The sequence below is a fragment of the Anas acuta genome, chromosome 2 (assembly GCF_963932015.1).
Source record: "Anas acuta chromosome 2, bAnaAcu1.1, whole genome shotgun sequence".
Lineage (NCBI taxonomy): Eukaryota > Metazoa > Chordata > Aves > Anseriformes > Anatidae > Anas > Anas acuta.
The window spans coordinates 9,765,176-9,784,653 of NC_088980.1; the positions used below are offsets into that span (position 1 = coordinate 9,765,176).

General features: G+C 37.8%; 1 protein-coding gene across 2 annotated transcripts in view; it reads right to left on the reverse strand.

Annotated features, from left to right (window-relative positions):
- The window catches only part of PTPRN2 (protein tyrosine phosphatase receptor type N2), a 644,732-nt gene that overhangs the window by 69,052 nt on the left and 556,202 nt on the right, over window positions 1-19,478 (reverse strand). For both annotated transcript variants that reach the window (XM_068673455.1, XM_068673456.1), the window contains exon 14: window positions 17,048-17,242. In XM_068673455.1, coding sequence (XP_068529556.1) covers window positions 17,048-17,242 — 195 coding nt within the window. The remainder of the gene's footprint in view (window positions 1-17,047; window positions 17,243-19,478) is intronic.

The following is a 19,478-nucleotide window of genomic DNA, read 5'->3' on the forward strand; positions in this document are numbered from 1 at the left end:
AAAAAAATCTAGGAAAAAAAAACCTGGAGGCGTGCTTTTTGTCTTTATAAAATATGCTGAGAAAATATTCTACTTCTTCAGTGCTTGGAGACATATTACTAAAGTAACGTATTTTGATCTATTTTTTCTCATATTTCTCAGTATCTGAATACAACAGTGAAAAGAGTAATTTTGAAGCCTTTTTAATTAAGTATTGAAAGCTACTATGCAGCTTTACTTGTAGCTTGGCATAAACCACTACTAACATCACATATAATAAGGTAGGTGATGAAGGAAAACTAAAAACATAGAGGGAGGCAATTGTCTGACAAGGCAACTACTCAGTCTGGCTGAGAAAAATTTCATTATGTTTCAAATCAGGTGTATTATTAGGAAATAAATAACCTTCAATGGTGATGTCAGCCAACAATAAAAAATGACATTACAAAGTTTCAACTTTGTATTTTTAGATGTAAAGATTGCTGTAAACAACTAAGCATGTACGCAGAGCGCACAGTCATGCTTCAGGCATGCCATCTAAAATAATTCAAAACAATTGCCCTTGGGTTTCTAGAGAAATATCATCCTTGCCTGAGCAGTGTATGACATTATGCATGAAATGACTACTGTGCAACTTTTGTGAGAATAACTGTAATTCACAAGTACATTAAATGGCAACCTATGTTCTGTTTACCTAAATTAATATACCCTTGATGTAGCATATATCACTGCCTCCCCCTCTGTTAATGCTCTGATAATAGAGTTTTGTAACTCGTAAAAGGATTACTTCAATCCAATCAGCAGGTGCTGGGATCACTGTGTGTCAGACAAACACTTGCTAATCCCTTTTCTTACAGCTCCCAGCTGCCAAAGGTGCTCAATGAAATCCCAGTGAAATGGATGGATACAACCTGGTGTGGACTGCTGGAGGCTTTCAGCTCTGGAGGAAACCTTAGAAAATACATGTGACATAAACATTGCTCAAGATGGGAATAATGGAAGCAGGTATATGTTTGAAATGAAACATAGCTAAGAAATTAAACATTTTAAAAAATAGCTTAATTATGAAATACTCGACGAAGCTTTTCCTAAATATAGCAGAAGGGAAAGAAATTCACTCTACAAAGAAACCCTTCTCAAGGATTATCATCTACTTAATGGTGTCTTCTGGGCCTTAAAATACAACCACCTCCATCTCCTCCTCCTTACACCCTTTCTTGAAATCTAAATTATGCCTACGAAGTTTCACCCCTGCAATTACTTTGCTTTAAATAAACCTCAACAAAAAGGAGAAGATGATTACCATAAAAGGAATATAATTTGCTCCCTTACAGTCTCCGTATTTCTATAGCTCCTTCTGTCCAGCTGTCTGAAAGTACTCACATTACTTCTGCAGGGGAGGCAAGTATCATCGATGCTTCACAGATGTGAAAATGAAAGGGCAGAAACATTGAAGTGAATTTCCCAGGGTCAGAGAATATGCTTCTAACACAGCTACTTTGTAGGGAAATTTAGAGCTCAGTCGTCTCGACCACTGGTTTTTACTTTTCTCGTGCTCATGTTTATAGAAAGAACTAAAGGTTATGCAGCCTTCACGAATACATATCTGATAACATTTTGGTAACTAGAACATACCAAATGTTCTAATTCTAATGGAATTATGACAGTTGTTTATTTTTTGTTGTTGTTGTTCTCTTTTATATTATTTTATTTTGTTGTTTTGTTTAGAAGCAGAAGGTTTAAGTGATTGACAAATTCAGGAATATAATTTATGCACATTAGATTCTATTTGTACAAGACATGCCAAACTAAGTAATAAAAATGTAAAAGATGAATTAGCCAAAATCAGTTGCCAGTCTTTCTGTACTTCTTGGAGTAGATTTCACAATAAAACTCCTAAATAATTAATAAGCTTTAAATAAAAGAAGAATATTATTTTGAAAAATAGGGGGCTAGACCATAGTCAAATACTGCTGTTTCACAGCATGTGATATAACATTTCTTAAAACCAAAAATAAATTCAAAACAAATACCCAAACCTCTCTATTAAAGACAATTCTTCACTGTACAAACTGACAGCAAGGACAGTGTTAGCTGAATTCTTCAAATGGGGCATCTTGAGAAGAGCTTTTGGTAGTTTTGTTAAACAGCAAAAGCACAAGCTATACAGTTGAATAAAATGTAGTAGAAAAACTGCACCAAACAAACAAACAAACAAACAAAACCACCACCGCCACCACCAAAAAAGTCAAGTCCTTGAACTACAATAAATATTGGATGTCCAATTCCAATCTCACAAGAAATTTTAATTTTCTTCTTATACATTAAACCTACTTTTCAGATTATCTCTTCAGTATATATTTTTATTAATGGTTTGAACATCATACCACAATCCAAGACATATCTGATTTATTTATATGCCTGCTAATGATGTTGTAAGTCTGAAAAGAAAATTTTAAAAATATATTACTACACATACTAATTACCTTGCTGAAAACACAAAACCAAATTCCCTGCCTTCTTCCTCTACAAGCTCTGCTAACTCAATTAAGCATCTAAATTTGGGTTCCCGGTTGGATACTGTATTTGCAAATTTAGATTTTAATGAATTAAAATCTGTGTTTCTTTTCAGAGCACTAGTACAGTCATCTTCATTTACTATATATAAAAATTACCAGGAGATAAATATAGAATTCGGAAAACGTCATGTTTAAAAATAATATTTTCTTCAAGCATGGTCAAGTTCTTCAGAGATAATGAGAGTACGAAAACCCATGCAACCATGACCAAGTACATCAAAGTGATATAGCACATGATGTGATTTATAGACAGTTGGGCAAATTACGACTCTACTAGACAGTGGCCATCTCGAGGGTGGAAGGAAAATGTTATTTCTATGGATATAACATCCCCTCTAGAGCAAAGGAATAAGGAGCGATACTCTTATACCCTTCTTAAATGTGTGAATAAAAGTGAAACAGTATTCCTCCAGGACCAAATTATGACTATCATGACTCACAAAGGAGAATCCCTCTACTTTTCAGTTTTTCTTTCTTTTTTCTTTTTTTTTTTCTTTTTTTTTTTTTAAGGTATAAAAATTGGTAATGTGAGTTTGTATATATAAATGCACACAGGTTTGTGTGAAAATTGAGAATCTGTAATATAACATCTAAGAAGTCTTGCAACCCATATTATATCCACAGCCTAGCTGCAGAATATACACAAATGCAAGTGAACATATGGTCACCTGTGAGAAAAAGCAGCGGAAGAACAGACTGGATAATCAGCTTTTTTTCTTAGAAAACTCACATAACAGGCAGAGCCAGGAAACTTCAAATTCCACAAATAATCAAATCTTAGCACTCAAAGACCAGTTTGGAACTACATCCCAGACCTAGGAAGATCCATGTTTGCAAACTGCTGTCCTAGAATCATAGAATGGCTTGGGTTGGAAGGCACCTTAAAAATCACCTAGTTCCAAGCCCCTGCCATGGACAGGGATGCCACCCACTACAGCAGGTTGCCCAGGGAACCATCCATCATGGCCTTGAACACCTCCAGGGATGGGGCAGCCACAGCTTCTCTGGACAACCTGTGCCAGTGCCTCACTACCCTTACTATGAAGAGTTTCTTCCTAATGTCTAATCTAAATTTATCTTCTTTTAGTTTAAGATCATTCCCCCTAGTCCTATCATTATCTACCTAAGCAAAGAGTCCTTCTCCATCCTTTCTATAAGACCCCTTTAAGCACTGAAAGGCCACACCAAGGTCTCCCCGGAGCCTTCTCTACTCTAGGTTGAACATCCCCAGCTCTCTCAGCCTTTCTTCATAGGACAAAGCTTTCCCACCCACAGATTTCTCAGCCCATGTAGCTATATTGGCAGATGAAGTCTCAGCCATTCACCAGCCAGCGACCCAGACTCTCCTCTTGTGGTGTGGGGAAAGTTTCTACCTGCAGACAAGCAACCCAACTAGAGTAACTGCCAGTGAGGACAATAAGCACCGAAGAAACTCTTTTTTCTTCAGAAGTACTTTCAGTACTTTCAGAGACAACTGTGGGAGAAGACTCACCTGGCTCTCCCCTTTCCATGTCACACTCATGGCTATGGTTGAACCACCATGCAGTAGGAGGCTAATCAATGCTGGTCATGAGAAAGATGTAGCTGGTATCTACTCAGCTCCCAAATGTACAGGAAATATCCCACTTTTAGGTTACCTTTAATCTATGCTCCATGAGATTTTCAGTTGAGGTTGGCCTAGCTCAGTGATTTTCAAGCATTTTTCTCATGACAGCATTCAAAAGGGGCTGTGAAGTAGTGATAGAAAAGCTTTAGAAGTATGCAAGCTGAAGACATCTTACCTACTCCTTGGACTCTTGGGTTTACTTGACAGCATGTGAGCCAGTAAGAGACCAAACAGTAAAGAAGTTTGAGGAACACTAGTCTAATCTACAAATGAGAATATTTAAAGTGGCGAAAAGAAAATAATAAGGGAAATGCAATGTGAAAGAGGACAGAAAAAGAAGCCAAGAGATGGCTGTAGAGGCCAACAAAGATGTAAAAAGAAGAAAGAAGGCATTGTACTGGTAAGAAAGGAAATCAGAAAAACAAAACAAACAAACATAAACCAAACAAACAATGCTATGGAAAGAAGCTAATTTGGCTTATAACCAGTAACAGTTCAAATTTCCCTGTGTTCTGTGCCTTTTCATTGGAACACTTTGCTTCTTGAACCAAGGAAAAAAACACTGACACCAGTAGTTCTGAGTAGACAACACAAGTACTACTTACTGCTAAACAGAAGGAAAAAGCAAATTAAAGAACCAAAAACTTGTGGTATGTGTGTGCATGTCTGCAATGGCTATGATCTAGCAGATTGAAAATACATTCTTCAAGAACACTTATAAATTTAGAAGAGACCCAAAAATGAGTAGATGGCATCCTTTTACACCACAGGGATAACTAACCATAGACTGCACATCATTGGTTTGGTTTTCATAAGGTTTCCACTGTGTATTTAATATCTTTCAGCCAGCTCTCCAAATATGGAATAGTTTGCTCTTAGATAATGAGGCCAAAACTAAACTTGCAGAATCAAACATGACAAACCCAGGTGCAGAACTCCCATATTCTTTTATGTCATGCTTTCATGTCTTTAAAAAAGACTAATGAGGGACAAAAAAGGGCAAAAACATTACCCTTCGATATGATCCCTTGTTTATTAGAGCCAATGTGATTAGCTGTGAGAGCAGAGCATTGTAACACCAGAGAATGGTGGTCTACTCCTGGCTCTGCTTCTGACCTTAAGGTTAGTCGTGGTCAGACAGTTCCTTATCCGTGCCTGTGCTTCCTAGAATAAAGAGACAGGATAATGATACTGACCTTTAAAAAGAGCTTTGAACCTACTGATCAAAAGTGCTATGTAAGAGTCAGCTTATTATTATTTTGGTTACTGAAGTTAGTTGAAAGGCTCCCAGTGGCTTTAATCAAAATTTCTCATTTCAGGCTCCCAAATCCTACCTGAAGGACAAAGTTTCCCAAAATTCAGTTGTTAAGATACACATGTACTAAGTCATTGGTCATTGGCCATCAGCCCAGGGATTTTATGTTCCTGCTTCTCTGTGGCACTTGTGGTTAAAAAAATCAGTTCTTCTGGGTGCCTTTCTACTAAAGGAAAGCAATAGATAAATACCTGCATCAGAAATACTCCTGTGTTTAGGAAGGTTTTGATTTAGGATTTGGCAATAAGTTCATCCTTGACAAATTTTGCCTCTTAACTACAGCCTACCAAGCTGTACCAAGACCACATATTGTGGTCTACAGGGAGTGTTAGGATTTTTACAGATTAAGAAGAAATCTTTATGTCCTGGACCCAACATGTAATTATATTATATACAAAACATGCTCTTATAAAGAAAGTGCTTATTCAGGTAATGTTACTGCGTGCTGTTTAACAACTGCTATGTTTAAGCTAAACACCCTTTGATTTTGCCTGATGAATGAAGTGTAGATACAGCCTATAGTGCTTCCTGCTACCATATCACTGCAAGAATGTTGCAAACGAACATTCATAGGACTACAGACACTAGGTTCACTCTGTAACCTTTCATTTTCTGAGTGAGCCCAGAGAAGTTCCACAAGTCCCCAGAGAGGTACAGCTCAGAGCAGCCTCCTGGTAGAGCAGGTACTTGGGGGTTGTTGTGTTGATGGTACCTTTATGCAACGTCCATCTACTTGCACATATAGTGTCTTAATCAAAGCATTTAAGTGATCTCTATCTGTTCAGCTGGTAAGATTTATCACTGTCAAATGCATGTGACATCTCTTACATTAGTGCTCTTCTTTAATGAGATGAAAGCAAATGAATAGTGTTGTTTAACATATACCTTCTTCAGTCCTTGTGTGGCTTAGACCACCGCAAATTACACTCTGTAACTAATCACTCCTTTGCTTTTCACCATTTACATCCTTATATATTTACAATTTCCTCATCCTGAGCAATGACAACAACCTTGTCAGCTTCAACTGTGTGCTTCTGTAACAGATGAAAATTGCAGACTTCACAGAAAAGTTTTAATTTTTGAAATGTCAAGTAGTTTTCATTAATATTTTAAAGATATACACATTATGTGTATTATATCTCAGCTCACGAATATTTATCTATATTTCTATGAGGATATAATTACTGTATATGATATTGGTACACAAGCATATATGTAGGTTCCAAGTGCCCACTACTGAATACTCATCTTAAGGTACATGACCATGGTAAAAATATATGAAAATTGAAAATATACCACAATGCAAAGGAGTAAGAGGGCCTATCTAAACATGAAATAACTATGTTACCAGACAATAATTATAGGCTTTTTTTGTCACATTAAAATATCACCAAGATCTGGGGCCCAATTTTGACGCAGCTCCCACCTGCTAATCAGCACTGTGCAGATGCAGCCTGGGGCACAATTTCAGTTCTCAGATGCTGTGCTATGTTTTTTTTTTTCTATTGTTATCTCCGTCGACATCTTTACTTTTGTAAGATGGATATTGTACTACCACCCTGCTACACATTCCAGGAATATGCACACAGCAAGCAGCTCGGCATCAGCTCACACATGAACAGCCTTAGCTCCCATAAAATATTCATTCATTTAAAAAATATTTGCACCCTGCTGTCAAACTTAGACAAATTCATACTGAGCTTCAGAAAATAGCTGTTTTAATGGTAAACGATGTTCCAGAAACCTCTTTCAGGCTAAACACTCTCGTCAAAATTATTTTAATAAGAAAGATTAACAATTTCAACATTAGCTGTTAATCCCCTTTCATTTGAAACTGTGCTGATAAAATTCTTTGCTTGTCATTCAAATAGTAAGTAATAATTATAGATTTGGGGCCTCCATCTCTTGCTTCATTAATAGTAAATTGCATGGAAGTCTGAAGCATAAAGTCAGCTTTGATACATCTCAAAATGCAATTTCCATAGCTTTCCTTAGCTATGTACAATTAATTACAGAGTTAATAAGGGGAATATGTTAATGAAAGGAAAATTATTCACTCAGACCACCTGGTCTTATCAAATTTCTTCAATATGTTTTCTTCTTTCTGTGAATTTGGATGACAGCAACAACACAACTCATGGTATGTCTTGTTGCTCCTTCAGTGTTTTTTTTTTTTTCTTTTTTAACTAGCTAAGATCCACTGAAATTAAATAAGAAAAGAATGTAAGAACTAGTCAGTACTAATTAACTGACTATTTGTATTCTCACATTCAGAATCTTTTAATTTTAAAGCAAAAATGTCTTTGTAATGACCAGATTCTCTTCAATCTCAGAGTCTAACTATATTGCATCCAGTAAGGAGACTTATGTTATTTTATTTTATTGTTTTCTTTAAAGGACTGAGTTGCATATGCATGTATTTAATCAAATAAGTACAGGTGCCTACTTCAGTTCACTGCACTGTAGCAGCTATAGGAGCTTAGTTGCTCTGCACATTAGGGTTATTGGATGTTCATGGGAATGCTTTTGATAGTACAGCCAGGTCAAAAGTAGGAAAACCTTTACATAATTAAAGTAATACAGTTGTGATACATGGTCAGAGAAATGTTTTTTAAAGACATGCCGAATCTAGAAACCAACCGTCTTTAACAGACCTCAGCGGATTTACTACTAACCAGACTGAGGACAGAAACATTTTAGTACCTTGGTGCCAGCCCTCGTAGCTATTCCAGTAAGAAAAGGGCAGGGAATAATTCCCAGAGCAGTAACAAGTTACGCTTGAAGGAGGTGATGCTTGTGAGAGCTTTTTCACCCCCCCCTTTCTATTCTTAGTTCAGTGAAATGGTACAGCAAGCAGCCAGAAACAAGAGGCAACGCTTAGTTCTTCCCATCGTTGATTTGTTTTCTTTTGGCCAGCTGGGCAACCTCATGAAGCACCAGCACACAGTTTTAGGACAAGAGGATGAGAGAGATGGGACACCATAGAGGGAGAGCTATCAACTAGATAAAATGAGGAGATATTAACCCAACTTGAAACAAACAAACAAAAAGACTTACATAAAAGAGAGAAATTTATAGCAAAAGTATGTGTTTTATAAAGACATGCTAAGGATGATGGAATATTTGAGGGTAATAGCCTTCCACTTTATCTGTTTTTGACCAAAAAATAACACAGTACTCTCTTATAAAGCACAAATACTATGTCATCCATAACCATACTTCACAGATTATTTTAATGTTTATCTCCTTATTTAAAAAATTTCCCACAGCTGTGTCGTGGGTGCATATGTAAAATTTGATCGTCACAAGAGCAGTTTGCCTGTGTCCTACACATTAAATTTTCAAAATATCACCCAAATTCAGATACCTCACTTACAAAACACTGCCAAATGAAGGCTTTATCCCAGAAAGAGTTTCATAAAGTGAAGCATATATATATTTTTTTAATCTTGCCCTGAAAATGAGCATAAAAAGAATCTTGAGTCAATGGATTAAGGTGTCTTTAGCAGCATCTTAACCAGAGCATTTCCAATAACTTCTGCTGGTATAGCCCACAAGAAGAGAAGGAGATCTTCAAGATACCACTGGAGAGTTCCTGGGTAGCTTAAACCGCAACTGGTATGTTAGTGCAAAGACACAGTGCCAATATGATATCACAGAATCATAGAACAGTTTGGGTTGGAAAGGACCTTAAAGACCATTGAGTTCCAACCCCCTGCCATGGGCAGGGATGCCACCCAGTAGATCAGATTGCCCAGGGCCTCATCCAGCCTGGCCTTGAACACCTCCAGGGATGGGGCATCCACAGCTTCTCTGAGCAACCTGTTCCAGTGCCTCACTATCCTCTGAGTGAAGAATTTCTTCCTAACTGCTAATCTAAATCTCCCCGTTTTCATTTTAAAACCATTCCCCCAAATGATATCTCTTCCTTATAAGTACCATTATGCTAACTGCAGTTTCATCCCAAACTGTTATGTATTTTCAGAAGATCTGAAGTTTAGTCCCATTTACCACACGTTGTTTGATCTTAATGGTGCACCATGTATGCAACCTGCATGAGCCCTTTCATTATCCCACAATGAGTCAAAATTCACTTCCTTTCAATTCCTGAACTCTGCTACCAGCTCAGAAATATAACTTGTATTATCATCTCAGGACTCCTGTCTGAGAAATCCTTCTGAGCCACCTTCTTTTTAGTGCCCTTTTCCTTATAAATAGGCATTTCCACCTGTTAGATCCAAAATATGATCAACTGTTATATCTGCTACACTGTGTTAACAATGACTTGATAGAATAGGACAAATACAGAGAAAAATATTTTGTTACTTTGGACAAGTCTGGAAACAAAAGAAAAGACCAGTAGCCTCCTTGACGAGTGTTCATCTCTGTTTTTTATCCCTAGTGAGACTTTAACAGCAGCTGTGGACCACGGAACATCCCTTGTTTTCAATCTGAAGAATCAAAAAGCAAATGTTTTTCAACAACCTCCTATCACCTCTTTTGCTGCTTGCTACAACTGGTACTAGTTTTGTCTTGACACCAGTTGGACCTTCACTAGAAATCGAGAGAACCTGAGAAAAAAGAAATCAGCCACCAATTTTTGTGTCAGCTGTGGCTACAATCCCCTTTTATTTTGTGCACACAGCTGCACAAGCTAGTTCAGTATCAAATATTTCTCCCAATGTCACACTTTTAACATTAGCACTCTAGAATGTTAATAGAGATGCTTTCTTCATCTTTCTACTAAAAGCCTTTTTTTTTTTTTTCCTTATGGAACGGGAAGGTACATGATAGCTAAAAGTGTTCAACCAAAGCAGCTTGTACAGAGCTGAAATAAACACCTCACTGTCAAGCACCAGACGAAGATGTATTCACAGAAATTTGGCAAGTTATTGCTAATCATGAATACATTTGGGAAAAATAACCAACAGGGAGAAATTTAGGGAAAAAAAGATTTTGAAATTAATTTTGTACAGTATTCAAGATTAATGTTTTTCTTAACACTGACTCTGTAATTGTCATTTCCTAAGGACCATTCAACAATGTAGAAAAAGGGAGGCAACTGAACATGAAACAAATAAAAATGGAAGAACCAAAGGGTAACATGTTCATGAATATGTTTTCTGAGTTTTATTGAAGAAATCTATGTACAACATACATCCATTTATTAGATTTATGGTTCTATTAGTTAAGCTGTTTTTCTATGCAAGAAGACTTTTTATACTTTTCTTTGTAGCTTTTCTTTGTTCCTGTATCTCAAGTCCTGGTTTTAAACAAACAGAAGCAAATGTCTCCAAATGATTTAAAAAGTGAGGGAGGAAAAAAATGGAAATGAAAGGATAAATGCCATTTCATCAGCAAAAAATCTTTCAGGAGGCAACCAGCTCTGCTTGTTCCTAAAAACATGACAACTCAGGGTGAGGGGTAAAGATTTTCCCATCCACAGTATTTATGTCTTTGGGGGATATTGGCTATCTTGTCACTGAGTAATGCTATATGCACAACAGCTTTTTCCCACATGGCTTCTCTAGTCTGACTGTCCGTGATGAAATGGCTTTTAGGTCCAAAGCCTTCTTGAGACTTGCATTTTGTGAGACTACTACAACTATTTATACTGGTGGAATTGAAAAATAAACTGGGATTCAGATCCACTTAGCACATGTGTAAGGAGTTCATGCTTTTAACTAAACTTTGCCACTGACTTTTCTCTTTTCTCATGTGAAGGAGGATTTTTATTTGTTTGTTTTCTCAGTCAGAAGCTTTATTAAATATGGTATTTATAGTCTTTGAATTCATGAAGAATTACAGCGAAAATAATGGTGGTAGAAGGAAAAAAAAAAAAGAAAACAATCAAACAAAAACACTAAATAATCAAGCATGCCATAATTGTGACAAAGACCTTGTTTTCCCTACCTGTACTCCTCACCTTTGTCTCTGCTAGCATTAATCAAGCCTGCAGCACGTGTCCCCAGGCAGTGCAGTGTGCTTGCATACTGTTCATCATGCTCCTTCACTCAGGAAATGTTTTGTGTGCATAGGGATTAAATTGAAGGTGGAAAGTACACCTGCATCTAGCATAGTGCTCACATCCTGAAATTTGTCTCTTTATTTAGAGAAGTGCACTTAGATGCCTTTTGCTCATGCTTTTATTACATCTTTAGGAGTAAAATCTAGGAATTTCAACAAACTGTAGTGGAGGATTTAACATGCACTTTTTTCTTGTTAGAATGCATCTTGTATCACACAACTCCACACTCTTCCACATTCAATTAAAAGAAAATCTATAGCAGCTACCCCACAGAGTTCATTTTCAAACAAGATTTATTTTAAAAAACGAGAGTGAGGGGAAAATTGCTTTTAACCATCTAAAAGTTATCATGCAGAGACTTTAAGATACCAATGTTATCAAAAAGCCCCAGGTGCAACCTTGGAAACTATTCCCTCCTTGTCATCCTTCTCAGTCCCACAGCAAGTCTTCCATTGATTAAGCATAACAATGGAACCGGATGCAAAATCCAACATCTTGGGTATGATTGGTTTCCCAGCTGCAGGTCTCTGTCCCATGTCCCCCTGGATGGGATTGTGTCCCAGGATGTGCTCAAAGGCCAAAAGGTGACTCTCCTTTGACAAGAAGTTCTTATATGAGGCCATCCTTTCCTGCTCTATGGGGAAGGTCCTTTTGTGTTTTTTTTTTTTTTTTTTGTAAGCATATTGCCAAGGGCAAGAGGATCAAGTGGCCTTACACCTTCTCCACACAAGGCCCTTGATTTCAGCCTCTAGTTCATTTGCTCCCACTACCTCATTCAGCCCCATTACAGTACTTTCTTCTCCTTCTGAAAAGTAGAGTATGAAAGAACTATCGCAGACAGTTTACCAGCTTCATACCCTCAGAGAGGACTCCTCAGACTTCCACCTTAAACTACTACCAAAAAGGATCTTTTGGAAATTCACACTTTCTGAAACTCTAGTTTATGTACAATGTTTCAAATGTTGCATGTCTTTCTTTACAAGGGAAAAATAATAGAAGAAAAAACACAGGAAATAAGTTCTGCTTCTGCAAATTCCCTCTCATATATGGTACTCAGAGAATTAACTCAGAATGTTGCCAAAAGCATGCATTCCCTTTTTGCAGCACAGCTCTTCATTAAAAAAAAAAAAAAAAAAAAAAAGAAAAGAAAAGAAAATTATAATTATTTCAAGCAAACAAGCATGGAATCAAGCAGATGTGGGACACAACCTCCCTAACTTGTGCTGAACTTGTGCTTGAGCATGAAAAAAGAGACTCCTCAATCTAAGCTGGAGATCCTTGGAGACATTGAAAAGCCATCTGGACATGGTCCTGGGCAACTGGATCTAGGTGTCCGGGCTTGAGTAGGGGGGTTGGAAAGGGTGACCTCCAGAGTTCCCTTCCAACCTCAAACACTGTGATTCTGTAAGTTGTGTATGTCAGTGCGATAGTGGAAGCAGAGCTGGAGGCCTCCAAAGAGAAAACCTCTGTCTGCCTAGTTCTCTGGAGACTTTCATAGCCACCCACTCTCTTCACCAACTATAAAGTGAATTTATGGAATCAAGTCAAAAACACCACTTCAGAAAGTGCCTAAACTGTAGGTATCAATTAGGAGCCCAAGTCAAGTAGACTAAATCTCTCCTGGACATCTCTTCTAATCTCTTCAACCCCCCCGGTCCTTTTGCTGGACTACAGTGGAAGTGTGGCATGTTATTAGGCTTCTCTTGGCACTTGCAATATAGATGTACATATGGGAATAAAGTGGATGGATATCCAATTCTGAGTTTCTATTCCTTCCCTTGCTCTGACCTGAAGAACAATTATTTTCATGCAAAACCAATGGTGACTGAAATGAGGTCACATCTTTGCTGTTGTTGATGCTGAAACCAGCGAGTCAGTGCCACAAACATGACTGCATAAAACATGCTCCTCTTTCCAAAGTGCTTGGATCTTTTAGAAAGATGATGGAATCAGAAAGTGCCATATGGGCCATCCTCCTGCTGCAAATATGAGGAAAAAGAACGTGAAAAAGGAAAAAAAAAGCTCCGAATGTTGTTATCACCGTCCTTCTGGGCCTCCTGAGTCCTCCCTACTTTCTACTGCCAATAGTATAAACTACCTCATGCTACTGTCAGCAGTACGGAGATATTGTCTTTGCTGTATAGGAAACTGTCAGAAATGCAGATTTTTTTCTTTGAAAGACTGACTTGAGTCTAAGTGAGGAGACTGCCCCACAGGCACATGGGCTTGGAAGGTTGCTGGTTTCTCCAGACCGTAAGTACTATAAATGTTTGGCTAACCTAAGGTAGCCAGTCCTCTAAGAAAACAGTACCTGTGGCCCACCACCAACTCCAACAAATCAAAGGTTCGTGCATTTTGGACATCTCAGGTACAACCTGCTGGCTCTTTCCAGCAAACTAAATCAGCTTTACAGAAGCATTTCTGACCAACAGTACCTGTGGGCAAGAAAGGGATTACATGGAGTCATTCGGCAGTTGTAGATAGATTTCTTCCAAGTTATTTCCATTAAAGGATTATTCTGTTTATATATCAAAATAAAATATTTCCTGCTTCCACTTTATACAGTAATCCATTGTTTCACGTTCTCTGGGGAGGCCTTGGCACCTATGAACAATAAAGACTGAGGAGCCCTAATTCAGCTAACTGCTGATTCTCTGCACACTGTGGAGCTGAAAAACACATTTACAGAGCTATAAGTGCATTTACCCTGCAAAGCAGATGGCATTTGCCATTCTTACTGGGCCCCTTGCTAATATATCTTGTTGCTTTTTTTAGGCATTGAGATATCTTTCATGAAAAATATCCATAAAAATTCAAAAGGTAAGAGGATTTTGGCAGCAGGAAATAGAAAGAACTGGAAAAGTCCTTGCACTGAATGATCTAAAAGTTGCAAAGTGGGACCCCTCGCTCCCCTTGACTTGTAGCTGCAGGACAAAGGGAGAAAAAGCTCATCTCTGGCAAGCCTTTTCTACTGCTGAAGTTGAACAAGCTACTGTGTCTCCAGAGGGAGAAAAATTCAGGCAAATAAATATTACAGATACATGTCTTTATTTTTGAGGAAAACATAAATTGGGTCAGCTCTCCGGTTTCAGTATGACCCACAGTGACACAAAACATGAGCAATTCTGATCAAGTCCAATCATCTGCCCTAGTGCTGTAGCTGCATGATGCTGATCTTCCCGTGTAAACCTAGCCTAGCTTCGCCTTCATCAAATCTTGATTTTATGGTTTAACTACTTCCCTTAAGTAAACAACCCCACTGCCTGCCTGACCCTCCTATTAGGCTTGCCCTGATATCCAAGCTAAATGCATCCTTTCGACTCTAACCCATATTTTCTTCCTAATTGTATCATCTGTGTCCATTAAGAACAATTTTTCCCCATCCCATATTTCAAAGCACAATATGCAGACTCCCCTGAATCACTGATTTTTGTTTGTTCAGTTTAGACTAAACAAATTAACTATTTTTATTCTCTCTGTGTGGTTTGTACTCTCAAGACACTACAGTGTTTCTGTTACCCTTCACTGAACCCTCACCACCTAAGAAATAACATATGCTGCTAGATCACTAACATATGTATGAGTTCATTCAGGGTTAAATAGGATTGGCTGAATTATGGACACTGAACACCATAAGAATGATCTTGTCCAACCTCATCCTTTTCTAAAGTTTATTCACAGACAGAAGAAAAAATTCTTTCTTGAAATTTTGCAGAAATTTATATATCTAGAATAAGTGGTTCCCATATGCAATTTTCTCTCCTTTAAATTTGATATTGTTATTTTTAAAAAGATTTTCATAATAATATAATCAAAAATAAATTTGCTCAATTTAAACTAGTAGGATTTGTTTGGAAATATCAAGTGCATATTTCCATCTATATAGGAAATTTTGCTTTTATTTTCATAGAAATATACTGCCTCAGAACCTTACCACAGGAATTTGTATTTATTTTCAGGTTGGACAATTAGAGTACTTTTAGATTACCAGAGTACTTTTTTTTTTTTTTTCCTCAAGCATTTCAGTTAACTATGAAATGAAACTCAAGTTTATTTTGTACTAGTTAGGCAAAAGTGGGACAGTAGAAACTGTGACATATAATTTTCTGCCTTGGCAGCTCCCCTTCCAAAACATGCTTGTGTATCAGTGTTTAATACAAGATTTAATTAACTCTTTGGGGGGAAAAGACTGGGCAAGGGAAGAAGTATTTACTCAGGGTGACACACTGGTATGGAGTCTGGTTTTCAAACCTGTCCTGCTTTTGCTCAGTTTTATAGCTGACCTGACCAAGGCTGAAGAAGGTCAGTAATGTAGTAATGTAGCTGGAGTCAAATTAGCTCTTTGGGTTTTACCTGACTTCATTCCATCTTCCATTAGGTGAGGTGGCTTAAAAGAACTCAAAGAGTATCTGAGAAAACTGTACTTCCAAAAATAAATCCAGAAAAAGAGAAAGAAGTCGAAGAAGTATGATCCAAAAGTATGGAATCATGGAGAGAACCTTCCTTCTCAGAAATACCACTTGTAAATTTTCAGAATTGCATAAATACAATAGGGAAGTTTCCAAAAGCATGGCAATGCTACCAACTGAAAAGGGTGCTTACATGAGGTCAGTACTACTAATAAGTTGCAGAAATCAAATATGGAAAGCAAAATAACACCTGACTTATTATCTTCACCGTCACCTAGCTTCTTCTCAGCCAATTTCAATGTAGTCTACAAAGACAGCAAATAATTAAAGGAGGAGGAAAATAAGGCACAAAACCCAGGGGACTGCTCCCCAGCTCTCCCAGCAGGATGCTAAGAGTGACAGAGAGACAGAAGCAAATAGCAAGTCCCAACCACTAGACTCTGTCCTGGGCTGCTAATGCTGTTGCATACATACAGTCAGATCTTCATGTGTCAATCTTCTACACTGATACCAACTGCAAGTCATGTTTGGAAGTAACCCAAGTTTTCCAATGCAGACTCCATTAATAGAAGGTATTTGTATCATTTCAAACATAAAAGAGATACAGCTTAGAAGAAATCCTGATAAGGATAACTAAAATCAGGCTAGTCTCAAAATTCAGGTCCCTCTCCATTCAAACGGTAATGAAAAAAAAACGGTCCGTATTGCTAATATTCTGTTGCATTCTCAGCTTAGATACCTCCACACAATAACGACACACAAGAAAAAGAAGCTGATCAGAAATTCAGCAGTTTTCTTCAGTTGTCCAAGCTGAGTTAACCATAAATTAATAGCACAAAAGGACAAAGCGTGACTTATCTTTTTTAAAGCAAGCACACAAATAATTTGTATGTCTGAGATAAAAGAATATTCCCCAGAGAGAAAAATAAACAATATAATGAGAAAGAAATGGAAATAAAAATCCTCTTAGTTTTAATTATACAAGGCTAAGCTTACCAGTGAAGCTCAGGAACACTTTTGATGTGTGAACAGACAGCTTCCGTTCCCTTAAAAGTTAGCTCTTGCCATAAGCTGAGCAGGCATCTCACATTCTGACAACATTGCACGTGCCGTGAAGAAAAACCACCTTACCAAGATCATGTGGCCGGTGGAGATGTCCATGTTGGACTGGACAGGCTCCTCGCACCAGGACGAGGTGCTGCTGCGGGCCGAGGGGCTGGGAATGGGCCCATCGCTAAATTGTGAAGAAACACTATTGATTCGAGAGGCGTGCAGCGGCTCCGGGCGATCAGATGTCTTCACTGCCATGCGCTGACGGCATAGCTCCTAGAGAGAGAAAGGAAGAAACAACCTACGGTTAAGAGTAATTACAGGATACACTCTGCTGAAGACATATGATTTACAATATGTTTCCAGGGCTGGAAGTGTTTTCCCCCTCACCGCAGTGATTTTTGGGAGGCTGTCTGTTCTGTTCTGTACATCTACAAAGATTAAATTCTCAATGAAATTACTACATGCTGGCTCTCCTAACCTTTCAGAAGTTTAATTACAACTGTGTGCCCATTGCCTTTCATGATAACAAAAAATAATATTCTGGAGCTTGACATTCCCAACAGATCTCCCTTTTCCCCCTACCACCGCCCTGCAATCAGCGCAGCCACTTTTGAACTGTGCAACCTACTGAAGTTAATGGGGTTGCACAGGAGTAATCGAGAGCACTGCTTGGCCCGGAATATGCAAACTCAGCAAGCTCAAGGCAACCGAATTGATGTGCCCTACTCTATAAATTCCAGTTGATAGATGCATCATTTCTCTTCATTAAAATAGCAAACTCACAACGCTTCCTCCCTGATGTGGGGCAGAGAGGATGAAGAATGACATTAATGAAGAATAAAAACAGAAATCTGTCATTGTATTGTTTAAGCAGCTTTGGCAAAGAAAGAAAATTCAAGCTATCACACACTCTAATGCAAGCCATGTAAAAACACCAAAATGGATTGCACTGTGAATATATATTTTCACTTGTGCCCGTGCATAGAATTCACTTAAAAATACAGAATTACGGTTAGGTAACACAAAATCCTACTGGCAAAAGCAACTCCCTACAGTACAAAATTCTGACTAATGGAATAAACAGACCCACAGTTATGCTGTGATTGTTATAATGCTCTTAGAATCACTTATGTGTGGTAAAATCTCAGAGACTATAATAAAATTATCATTTTTAACATATGTCTATTGTCCATGAGAGACACTTGGCTGCCTGTGTTGCACAGCAAGAGCGGCTAGTCCATGGGATCTGGACATATTGCACACGCGGTGTGGCTGCACATTTGTCTCGGATTACTCATTCTGCACAGACGAATCCTAAGAGCACAGCCTCTTGCCTCAGGCTAACAAAATAATACAGTCTGAAGAATTCATACTGTTGAAATGCTGGAGCCTTTGTTTTCGTATTCACTGATAATACAGTTACAGCCCAAGTGCCATCAGTAGGATGATCTAAAAAACTCCATATATCAACTGCTATAAAATCTTTTTTTCATATGGGAGTTAGAAATGTAACTTTAGGAGTATTTTTTTTTTGACCTTGAAAACTTTAGGACACTGAAGAGGGATCCTAATTCATTCAGTAGCAAGCATTGAGACTTCTCTTGCCTCAATGTGGCAATGATTAAAGACCCATCCAAACATTTTCCATTTGTCTGCCTTTTACCAGAACATCTGTTTGATTTGCCATTAGAGGTGCTTATGTAGAAGTTTTCTGTATTTACAAAATGTAGGGTTTTTTCCTCACTTCCACTTGAATGCTTTCTGTCACTTGGTACCTTAGTTTCTTAGTTATGTACCGACTTTATTTTAGGCCAAGTATTAGAAAACACAAACAGCAACAACAAACCTTGAATATCAGTGTTAAATAGGTCAGTTAAACTATCAGCATAAAATATGATTAATAAAATGATTTTTTTTTTTTTTTTTAATATAGGGCCAAGGAAAAAAAATCTCTCCTTTTTTATGAAGGATCACACACGTCATCAGAAAAGACAGCAATAGCACAAAATGGCTATTGCTAACCTTGGAATGACCTTGCAGTAGTGTAATTTTAGCAGATTTTGGGAAAAGCATAACAGTACGGAAACTTTTTAGACAGAAAAATAAATCTGCAGAAAACCAAAAAGCTATTCAGATGTTTAGATACCAGCCATTCTCAGAGGGAATAGTTTACTGGACTAGACAAAACTACAAAAAGTAAAAGGTATAAAAATATGTACTCTATCACACAACTGCTGAAAGGATGTGTCTTCTGGCTAGCATGCCATGTGGCGTAAATATGAATTTGTCTTATTCTAATAGACATCCTGCCACTTGACTCACCCCAACTCTCTACTAACAATAGCATTTATACTCAGACAGGATCTTTGTTTTTAAGTTGATCTGTTCCTGCTGCTCATATCCTGCCCCAAGTCATAATCCTCTGCTTTTACAAGTGGTTGCTGTGGAAAGGATTACAGACCTCTGCTAACAAAAAAGAATCAGGAACAAGTGAACTCGAAGAAATTAA